General features: G+C 31.3%; 1 protein-coding gene and 1 long non-coding RNA gene across 2 annotated transcripts in view; both read right to left on the bottom strand.

Annotated features, from left to right (window-relative positions):
* Positions 1-314: 314 nt before the first annotated feature.
* Positions 315-4,942, bottom strand: LOC108765750 (uncharacterized). Its single transcript, XM_018514595.1, has 7 exons — positions 4,875-4,942; positions 4,327-4,556; positions 3,846-4,280; positions 3,429-3,670; positions 3,033-3,299; positions 1,893-2,142; positions 315-475 (listed from the first exon to the last, which is right to left on the bottom strand). The coding sequence occupies exons 1-7, from the start codon at positions 4,940-4,942 to the stop codon at positions 315-317; spliced, it is 1,653 nt and encodes a 550-aa protein (XP_018370097.1).
* Positions 4,943-6,424: 1,482 nt separating this feature from the next.
* Positions 6,425-11,635, bottom strand: part of LOC108765751 (uncharacterized) — a 13,895-nt gene continuing 8,684 nt past the window's right edge. Inside the window, exons 2-3 of the long non-coding RNA XR_001940331.1 lie at positions 6,959-7,212; positions 6,425-6,661 (exon numbers count right to left, since the gene is read on the bottom strand). This is a non-coding gene — a long non-coding RNA (uncharacterized LOC108765751). The remainder of the gene's footprint in view (positions 6,662-6,958; positions 7,213-11,635) is intronic.

Below are 11,635 nucleotides of genomic sequence, written 5' to 3'. Positions count from 1 at the left end.
TATTCCTAAATGAGCTCCGTGTATCTCTTCTAATAGAGATTTTCTAAAATTGCACGGCACAATGAGAGACTCTATATCCCCACATAAGTAGTTCACTTTCAATGCTAATTTCTGCCTTATTCGCAAACTCTTTTACATCCTCGCTAGTTTCTTTCGGCCATCCATCCCTCGCATAAAAATATACTTTACTTAATGTCTTGTCTTTTCTTAATTCTTTTCTAATTTGTGCTGTATCTATGGGTGTATGTTCTGCTGTTATAAAATGAAAATAATCTTCAACTTCTACCACTTTAACTTTATCTATCCTAGGTAGCCTAGGCCCTAGATATGCCATCCGCTCCATCCTGGTTACTAGTGCCTTTAATATGCTCAAATCTAAAACCACTTAAAAACAAGGTCCATCTTTGTAGCCTGCCTGCAGCCATCTGTGGAATGCCTTTGTGCTCTCCAAACAAAGCAATTAACGGTTTATGATCTGAACACAAAATCATTAATAATAACAGTAAAATAAGGCTCCAATAATAAATATAATACAAATTTAATCGCCAATGTGAGCCAACACCAGATGTAATTCGTGAAATTATATATATCACAAAATATATTAACAAACGTTTCGACAATATAATTTTGTCCTCTTCAAGTGTCGCAAATAAAACGGATTAATAGTATAAATTTGTCAAATTAAAATAATCGAACGGAATTCAAATTAAATATCGTTATTAACAAGACTGTTCTCCACGTCTGTAGTATTTAGATTGATACTCAAATAATGATGGCAATCACTATAATAATAAAACAATAATGACATACATAATATCAAAATCGAGACTAGAAATATCAATTAACCTAAACTATAAAACTTACTTGAGAACAGGATAACGATATTCAAGAGCGTTGAAAAATGATCTGATCGTGTCAAAGTATAAAACGTAAATGAGAGGACAAGACATGCGAAAGACAAGAGAAAAACATTATTGTTGTAAATAACCTCTGAGATAAAGAAACAATATGTATACTTATATAATATCATAATATAAGGGGTCTAATAAATCTGTGTCGCTTTGTATATTGAGTCCATTATTTTGCTTCTTGACGTGAATAGCTTCAGAAATCAATCGTCTATTATAAACTCTTTCTTCATCCAATATTTCTATCTCATTCCAATTAAACTCATGATTAAAATTAAGTCCATGTTCTGTAATGACTGATTTTTGATCCGTAATTCTATTAATGTGATTGCGATGTTCACCAATTCTGGTCTTTAATAATCATTTCGTTTGTCCTACGTAGGACGCATTGCAATCTTTATAATTTATTTTGTAAACTACATTAGATCGCGATAACATTGGTAGTTTATCTTTTTGTTATCCTTATAAATTTACTCAATTTATTCAAGCCAACGTAAGCCAATCTGATAACACGATTATTCTTCAAAAACTTTCTGAACTTATCAGCAATCATCGGTACAAAGGGAATTGTGAAATATTGACACGTTCAGATCATTTTTCAACGCTCTTGAATATCGTTATCCTGTTCTCTCAAGTAAGTTTTATAGTTTAGGTTAATTAATATTTCTAGTCTCGATTTTGATATTATGTATATCATTATTGTTTTATTATTATAGTGATTGCCATCATTGTTTGAGTATCAATCTAAATACTACGGACGTGGAGAACAGTCTTGTTAATAACGATACTTAATTTGAATTCCGTTCGATTATTTTAATTTGACAAATTTATACTATTAATTCGTTTTATTTGCGACACTTGAAGAGGATAAAATTATATTGTCGAAACGTTTGTTAATATATTTTGTAATATATATAATTTCACGAATTACATCTGGTATTGGCTCACATTGGCGATTAAATTTGTATTATACAAAATCATTACCCATTAAGTACTGATAAAATTTATTCGCGGCCCAATAGATAGCTAATGCTTCCTTATGTATTACCAAGTAATTCTTTTCTGCTTCATGCAATATTCTGGACGCGAAAGCAACCGGTTTTTCTGTACCGTTCGGCAAAATGTGCAACAAAACCGCTCCGATACCTACCTCTGACACATCACAGACTAGTTTAAGCTTCCATTCTTCATTAAAATGTACTAGATACCTGTCTGAAACTAATTCGCTTTTAAACTAAAGTCAACAAAAATTGTAACAGTTTGAACAGACTCGACAATATATTGGGAGTAGATAGATTTATTTATATGACCTACACAACGATCAGTTGAATTTCAAATGAGCAATACTTAACTTGTCAGATTATTCTTCTCTAATGGATTTACATTGTAATTTCATAGACAGTATTTTAGATATATAGACATAAGTTGGCATAGGTTTTGATTTAATTTAATTTTATTTTATTACATGAACATTATAGTAATCAAAATATTTATTATATTTAAAATATCATATAATACAGAAAGATAATGAACTCTCAATGGTTGTGTGAGTCTTCGACAAGCTGAATTCTCGACGTCCACCGATGAATTTGGAGAAGTGCAAAAATGAGAAGTACTATCAGACAAATTGTGACCAAGAGCTATTCCTTTGAACTGTAATTTGACCTGTTTTAAGATTTTGACGAAATGTCCGTTAGGACTGATATCTGATCATTGTATGTGAATCTAATATTTACTAATACGATTATTAATTAATTGGTTGCAAGGTACACTGAAGAAGGCTTAGTAAGCCGAAACGTTACGTTTGTATATCATTGATCGACTTTTATGAGACTTTAATTGGGTTCAATTTTATATGTAATTTTGATTCTTATGTAAATTAAGTGATGAATTATTAAATATTATATAGCTCGAATTAAGCCTTGAATTCGCATCAAGAATTATTTTGTTAAAAACATACGAGCATTCAAATCATATAATTCAGGCTGAAAAAATACTGATTTTTTAAAATTAACTTTGAATCCTGCCTCTGAAAGGCGTTTAAATACTTCTCTTAAATTTTGCAAATGCTTTTCTTTATTTGCGCCCGTAATTATTTACAATATTATCTATGAAATTAATTACATTTTTTATATCTTGCAAGACCTTTTCCATAGTTCTTTGAAAAATTGAACAAGCTGGTTTGGTTCCAAAAGGTAATCTTTTGACCAAATAAATTCTCTTATGAGTACTCCATGCCAATAGTTTACTGGTTTCTTCCGAAACTTCCAACTGATTATACGCCGTGCGGTATAATTTAATGAAAAATTCTCCGCCGCTTAATGCCGCAAATAACTCCCCAATTCTTGGTAAAGGATGTTTAACGTCTTCGAGATATTTATTGACTGTTACCTTATAATCCGCACAAATTCTTAATCTACCGTCTTTTTTAATGATTGGCACTAATGACGTACCCCATACCGAGTTATCAACTAACTCAATTATTCCTTTTTTTTCTAATTCTTACAGCTGTTCACCTACTTTCTCCTTAAATGCTAAAGGTATTGGCCTAGGCTTGACAAAAATCGGATTTGCCTCTAGCGCTAACTTAAGGTCTATCTTTTCAAACTTATATTTACCTAGCTTATCCTTGAATAAATCCTTATACTCTTGCAATAATCCATCCAGACTAATGTTCTCTTTTAAAGAATACAAAGATGCTATCTCAATTTTCAAAAGTTTCATTAAATCTTTGCCCATTAAAATCCTACTTCCTTTTTTAACTGCAATTAAATAGACATTAATGATCGTCTCCTTATATTTAATTCTAAAAAAATTTGCCCTTCCAGAATTAAAATACTTCCATCGTACATTCTTAACCTTACTTTTGAGTTCTCTAATTTGCGCTGTCCAAATTTTTCTTTAAAAATTTTCTCCGGTGTTACTGACTTACTGCACCTGTATCTAATTCCATATTAATGGACTGACCTTCGATATCAACACTAATCATTAAAGGCTCCTCGCTGTCAACTACATTGCATAAATTATACATGTCCACAATCTCCGTATCGCCGTTTTTCGCTTCCGATTCTAAATTTGTACTAGATACCGCACTCTTATCGCTTTTACAAATTTTAACCAAATGCCCTACTTTATTACAAATTTTACACTTGTACGCCTTGTACTTGCACTTTGCGAAAACGTGTTTGCTGACCTCGCAATGTACACACTTCGGTTTCTCTAGGGATTCTTGATGCTGCCCCGCTGCTTTCTTCTTTTCTTGCCCCGCTCCTTTCCGATAAGCCCCCTTGGCTTTACCTTGTCTTATGCTGTGGATGTCAACCGTACCCACCTTGGATGATGTTGCCAAAGCTGCTTTTTTCTTCATAGGCACTTCCAAAACAGATTGAAGTATTGTCGTATAATCCTCTTCGCAGACTGTCCAGAATTGACGCTTTTCTCAATCCGGCTACGAACCTGTCTTTGAAGTAGTCATCCAGTTGTACACCAAACTTGCAATTGCTTGCCTTGCTCTTGATTTGCGCAAACCACTCATTTACAGATTCTTTTTCAGCTTGCTTCAAATCGTAAAATTCGATTCTCTCCTTGAAGATTGACACTCTAGGCGCAAATTGTTTCTTCAAAATCTCACATAATTCTTCATAAGACCTATTAGGGTCCTATTAGGGTTCAATACTGCTACTTTACGTTCTTGCGACACTTGATTAGGAACAATGTACTGTCCGAGATGTTCCTGGTAAAGATTTCAATCCTCACCTATGCGAAATTCTGTTAATGCCCCGATTGTAGAATAAAATGTGATGTTTGGCATTATTTGCTCTCTGCTTTCCTTGCATTGACTGACCTTGTCGCACCATCTGAATTTCACCTTTTTGCTTTTGCAACTGCTTTTGCGATTAACTGCAACTGCTCGTGCTACAACTAAGTTTTGAATTGCTCCTGTTCTTTTCTCCTACGATCAAATACTTGCTGCTGCTCATTTGTTCCTGAGCCTTCTGCAATTGCTGCTTTTCCTTATCAAAATCGTTCGGCATTTCTAACTTCTTAACTTACGGCCGCCTTGGTCGTTATGAAATTGCAATAGGCTTGTAACTTTAATCTTCGTCGCCAATATGAGATGATCCGGTGGAATAAATAACTTTCAGAAATTAACGTAAATGGAATGCTTATTAACTATAATATTTAGCAATATAAACGTGTACGCAGGAAAACAATAGTACGAAAAGTAACGAAAAATCTTGAATGAATAGGTTCTTGGAGAGAGTAAAACCAACGCACAAAACATACTACTAAGGCGCCATCTAACATAACTATATTATTAAAATAACTAGCGTCATATATCACACTTATTATTATTTAAAAAGTTTTTTAACAATAAAGGTGGTAATTATCTCCCTGATTTGCATAAAAAGTTAAATGATTCTGAGCAGGGAGAGGAGGTGGAATGGACCTCGTTTTGCGTGCGTCCTAGGCAGAGAGAGAGGTGGAATGGACCACCCTTTGCATGGAAAGTCGTACGCTCTTAAACCCGATCTACATAAAGTTCATTCTACATAAGACGCAGGACGCAGGTCGCAGGTGAAACGTATTTCAGATTGTAATAGGTCGCAGATCGCAATACGCAGGACGCTAAAGTTGAAGTTGATCCAACTTTCTGCGTCCTGCATTCTGCGTCCTACAATCATATCATAATTAAAATACGTTTGGTTAGTTTAGATTTTGCATATATATTTAGATTTTGCGACCTGCGACCCGTGTTCTGCGTTTTATGTAGAATGGACTTAAGACGCAGAACGCAGGTCGCAAGTCACAAAACTAGAAACTAACCTAACGTATTTTAATTATGATATGATTGTAGGACGCAGAACACAGAACGCAGAAAGTTAGGTGAACTTCAACTTTCGTGTTCTGCGTTTTGCGTCCTACGTATTGCAGTCTGTGACTTATTACAATCTGAAATAAATTTCACTTGCGACTTGCGATCTGCGTTCTGCGTCTTATGTAGATCGGACTTTAGGCCGAGGGTGAGGTGAAGTAGACCTCGCTTCGCGCGGAAAATCGTACGCCCTCAGGCACAGAAGTGAAGTAAACTTCCCTTCGCGTGGAAAGTTATACACCCTTAGGTAGTGGAAAAAATGTGAAAAGTTATTACGTAAGCAGGGAAGGCTGTGAACACGAAGTAAAAGAAAGGAGATCAAACTCAAGTGGCCGGTCTCAAAAAAATGCTGGGCTCGAAACACGATGTCGGAAAAGTGCTGTATGGAAGAACAAATTCGAGCGCTCCTGTCGGACGAAACTGTCAATTTAGAGGATTTGATAAATATTTTTCTTCCCATTTTCCTGTAATTCTGTAAAATTGTGTATTTTCATGCGTAGAATATATTTTCTGAGAAGAAAAATTGTCGTTCACAAGTTTTTATTCTTTTTTATTTCAAAGTTTTTTTATGTCGATAAGTTAAAAAACAATAATTTAATGATAATTTATGACTATGCATAAATGTATGTATTTTTCGATAAAATAAATCATTTTTCAATCAATTTATACAAATTGAAATTTCTGTATTAAAAATAAAACGTGCATACATGCGTATTCCGTAGGCGTTATCATGTGGTAGATACTTCAAACTTTTCCTGCAACGGCACTAAAATCGCATCGTCCTGATTTTCCATGAGTTTTCCGGTATCTTGTATCGAGCCCATTTTTATCCTCGAATTTGGTCTCCTTCTTTTGACTCGGTGGGTGTGAAATAGTCCTGAATATTGTATTTGGCAGAAATAAGACGTTACTTTTTCAATGCTTTTTTATTCAAAACATTTTGTGTACAGTAAAATGAATAACAAATGACGGCTGAAACTTGTTGGAAGTCACTCAGAGTCATGACTTTAACATAAGATAATCTGAGCTGACTTCCTTAATTTAAACATTTTTTAAACAAGTTGAAAAGATAAAACTTATTATAGACTTATCCTGTTGAGGAGAAATATGTATGTATCACGATATCACATATTTTACCATAATTAATGCAGAGTTAATTACAGTTACTAATTACCTCGTCAGTGTCTGGCCGCTTTCTCCTGCGCTTGCAAGCTCGCTATTGCTTTGCCTGTGCCATATAACACTTTTGCGCGAATCTGGACTCTCCTTGTGGTTGTACAGGTCACCCCAGACGATGAACTTCCAGTATTGCCACCCGCAGTCGTGCCTAACTGCAAAGTACCACTCGTATAATTCGCGCCTCTGCAACTCGTGCAACCCTCCGACATTGTGCTGCTGATATTTTGGCGCTATTGTCGAGTATTTTTCCTGAACAAATAGTAATCTCGCAATAATTGTAAATGGGAAACAATATTAATACGAATTTAAAAAATTATATCGGAGTTTTAGAAACTGATTACAATCACGGTTGTGAATATAAAGCTCGGATGAGTATAAGTCTTGTATTCTTATTATTTTAATTTAATGTTGAACTGTTATACAATTATGTTATTGAATTCAATTCAATTTTAAATTATACTATTAATACTTTCTTTTCATTTAATTTCATGTTAATTTACGTTTAGAATACTATTAACATTTATTTTTATTATTTTTCTGATATTAAGGGGATGCTAAACCGATTACCCAACTCAATCAAGGTCGATAGTACAGACTTTTTTAATTCCAAATTCGATAATAGTGGTGACATCTTTGATTTAGTTTTTACATTATATTATATTAATATATATCATTCCGTCTTATTCAAACGTATACATCTGTTCTTATCTAACATATGCCAGCACCATCTATCGCAAGACCGCGCAACTACTGCTACACAGAATTTCGGCTCTGTTGACAGTCCCAGTCTTCGCAAAGCACCTGTATACACGTATTTTCTATTCGGTGGAAATATTTCTTTTCTGGACTTTCAATCTTAGTTCTACAAACTCGGTATCGTTCGTTTCAATAATGTGACCTCAGCTGCACGCTTATTTTCAAGATATGGACTCTAAAACTCTTATATCAAGCAAATATATATCTGAGGTGACAGCTGTACGAGCCAAAAATAAGTAAATTTTTAACGAATCTGAAACTTTTTTTCGATTTTCTCACGAAATCCAGTGCAGCTGAGGTCCCGTTTGTGCGTACTTTAATTTAAGCAATAATACTTTTGCAATCCGTACATCCAATACAGAGATTTTTCACCGAATGGAAATGTGGTAAAACAGGAGGCTTTAGTATCGCCTTAATGGCTGTTCTAAATTCTACATTGTTTGCAATCGAATTCTTATAACGAATTTGCATAATATTTTTAATACATTAATGATGAATATATTGTGACAAATTAAAATAGTTGTTAGGGCCGGTTGTTTCTATCTTTGGATAAATTTTGTGATAATTTATCTAATATGTAAATAAAAGAATAAGAATGAAGAAAAAAAGAGAATAAGAGAGTGATTGAAGTTTCACGAAAAATGGAACATCTTATTCATGAAATTTATTAATCAAAGAACATCGGTTTTAAAAATATTGGGTTATGTTTCACATTATGTTGAAAAAAGTATTAGGCATATGCAAAAAAAAGTGCAGGGGCCAAGGACTAAATAGCAGTACCAAAGAAAAGCATAAAGCATATTTGATGACTATAATCGTTGTATCATGTCGCAACATCGCTGGACATGACCGTCAGTGTTAGTTTATGTATTAGTGTCGCGTCATGAATGTGTGTATGTATTCGAGCAATTCTCCGATAAAGATCATATATTTTCACGTCGTCCTAATTGTATCCATGTAACTTGTATTAGATACACGGTCTTTTACTACGTTTTGTAAAAATTTTAAATTTAAATTAATGTCTGTCTTCTTTGATTATTAATTGATTCCGATAATTCAATCAACGATGATATAAAATATCGCGACTTAAGGAGATAGGACACTTTGACCAATTTTAAAAATGAAGATTCTAAGGGTTTGGAAAAAGAATAAATGCGACATATTTATTATTTTTTTACTTTATTCATACATATATAATGTACTTATTACGTTTATTTATATGCAAATTTTATTAAAAAATATTAATCCTGCGATAAAATACGGTGATCCGCGTAAAATATGATTTTAAATTTTAAACTTCAATTTCGGTATGGCCTCCAACGAATAAATTCTTGAAACAAGGCTACGGAACCAAGCCGGTTGTTGATGCTTAGTGTGTATTTACAACATCAACATAAAAATAATAAAGATGATTAATAAAATAATAAAGTTTATTATTAAAAATAATAAAACGTACGTTTTGAACTTTTCACATCAGGCCATCTTCAGTGTCACCAAATAAATTAATATTACATACGTAAACATTCAACATTGTGTTCCAATGTCCACCCTACCAATAGTACATCAAATTTCTATAGACGCAACGTATTCGTATAATGATGTTGATGAATCTTCGGTGGTGCGACTCCATGTTCAGTACTATTCATATGCAGGGTTCGGTCGTATTTCAAATGAATTTATTTAAAATATATATTTTAAATAAAGGAGAAATTAGAAAGTTATTAAGTATTTATTATTTTAAACAACTTCTTCTGACCTACTTCTTATTCCATATTTTAAATAAGTTTGTGGAACTTATTTTTTATTTTTTATTTCGAATAAATCGTGTCACTCTTTTATCGATTACAATATTTTAAATAATTGAACAATTTTCTGAAACCTATTTTTTATTTAAAATAAATCATATCAGTTATCATTTTTATTTTATTTATAATAATTACTTATAATTACTATCAACTTAATAAGTAATATAATAATTACAAACTTATTAAGTTTATATATTCTTATTACTTAAATATTTATTTTCTTGCCTAATACTAAGTATAACTATAATAACATTAATTAGAGGCTATAGTTATAAAAAAATGGTAAAATCTGAAATGTTATAAACTTATAAATGTATAATCAAATGTATGTTCATATATCAAAATAAACAAAATTATTAAAATATTTTGAATTTCCTATTTAAAACGTTTATTTAAAATATATATCTTATTTTATATTTTGAGTTAATTTTTGAAATGTACTTTTTACTTAAAATAAAAAATAGATTTCGAGAACTTCTTTTAAATATAAGATAAGTTATTTTAAATAAATTTTCGAAAACAATTTCTTATTTCAAATAAGAATATTCTTTAAAAACTTATTTAAAATAAAAAAGCAAGCTATTTTGACATTTTAAATAAAAGTTATTATATATTTTAAATAAATAAGATACATTTCAGAGTCCTATTTCTTATTTTTTATTTTTAAAATTTTTTGCGACGTATTTCTTATTTAATATTTAACATAAATTTTTGGAACCTATTTTATATTTATCATTTCGAATAAGTCGTATCACTCTTTTATCGACTAATACGATTATATATTTAAAATAAGTTTCAGGAACTTATTATATATTTTATATTTTAAATAGGTCGTATCAGTTATTTTACCGAGCCCTGTTCTTATGTATAAAGAGATTCTCATGTATATGGTATCTTAACAAAATTACCTATTTAAAAAAAGGTAAAAAAAAGGCGCCAAGTGTGCACGTACCTTCCATAAAAAATTGTAATTTACATAAGCTAAAAAAAAACCGTTAAATAAATAATATAGTTCAAGTGGTAATGTTGTTAATTTTTTATTATAAATTACCCCTCAGTAGTACGTATGCATGTATTAAAAAAGAAATGAAATGAAATCTTTAAATTACGCCAATTGCAAAATGAATATATAATTTCTTGCAACATATAACATATATTATTGTATTTTGTAAATTGCGAAAAGAACATATATTTTATTGCAACATATAACATTTAATTAACGAAACAAATTGATACGTACCTTTATTTTTCTATTCAAGAGTCTTTTATATTTGTAATGGAATACAACTTTAATCTAAAAAAAATTAAAGACGAAGCATCACAAAATGAGAAAATTTTATTAAAATAAAATTTTTTATGTAAAAATACTTGGCGCGCTGCTAAACCTCAAAATATAATAAGTAAATGTTACATAAAAGAAATAAACAATGTTTACTGTTTAATTAACAACAATTAACATTAAAATTACAATCACAATTACAATTAAGATTATAATTAATTTTAAATCTACTTTTAAATTTAATTTAAACCGCACGTCTTACAAATCTGAAATCATTATTTCTATATTAGACTTATATGCTTTTACAATATATAACGCACACCACATAAATACGTATTCTATATTAAATCTAAGCTGCATACCTATCTAAATCTGATCGCACATATGAAAACGCTGTATATTACTAATTCTCTTTCTTAAATCTCTTCATTACTTTTCATATTTGGTATTTTTAATTATTTGCTTGTACGCACGCGCGTAAGCACGCACGACGGCACACACACACACACACACACACACACACACACACACACACACACACACACACACACACACACACACACACACACACACAGAGTATATTGTTAGTCCACCTCATTTTCTTACTTAATCTCTTCATTATTTTTTTTATTCAATATTATTTGATGATCATGTTATTATATATTTTGAGGTTTAGCAGCGCGCCAAGTATTTTTACATAAAAAATTTTATTTTAATAAAATTTTCTCATTTTGTGATGCTTCGTCTTTAATTTTTTTTAGTTTAAAGTTGTATTCCATTGCAAATATAAAAGACTCTCGAATAGAAAGATAAAGGTACGTATCATTTTGTC

This window comes from Trachymyrmex cornetzi, unplaced genomic scaffold (genome assembly GCF_001594075.2).
Source record: "Trachymyrmex cornetzi isolate Tcor2-1 unplaced genomic scaffold, Tcor1.1 scaffold522, whole genome shotgun sequence".
NCBI lineage: Eukaryota > Metazoa > Arthropoda > Insecta > Hymenoptera > Formicidae > Trachymyrmex > Trachymyrmex cornetzi.
The sequence above is the reverse complement of the archived record's forward strand: the minus strand, read 5'-3'. Positions and strand labels throughout refer to the sequence as shown.

Coding starts and splice junctions, on each gene's coding strand:
- LOC108765750 (XM_018514595.1), bottom strand. CDS start 4,942: ATGCCGAACGATTTTGATAAGGAAAAGCAGCAATTGCAGAAGGCTCAG. Junction 4,557..4,874: donor GAACAAATGAGCAGCAGCAA/GTATTTGATCGT, acceptor GGACCCTAATAG/GTCTTATGAAGAATTATGTG. Junction 2,143..3,032: donor TCTTGCAAGATATAAAAAAT/GTAATTAATTTC, acceptor TGTTGACTTTAG/TTTAAAAGCGAATTAGTTTC.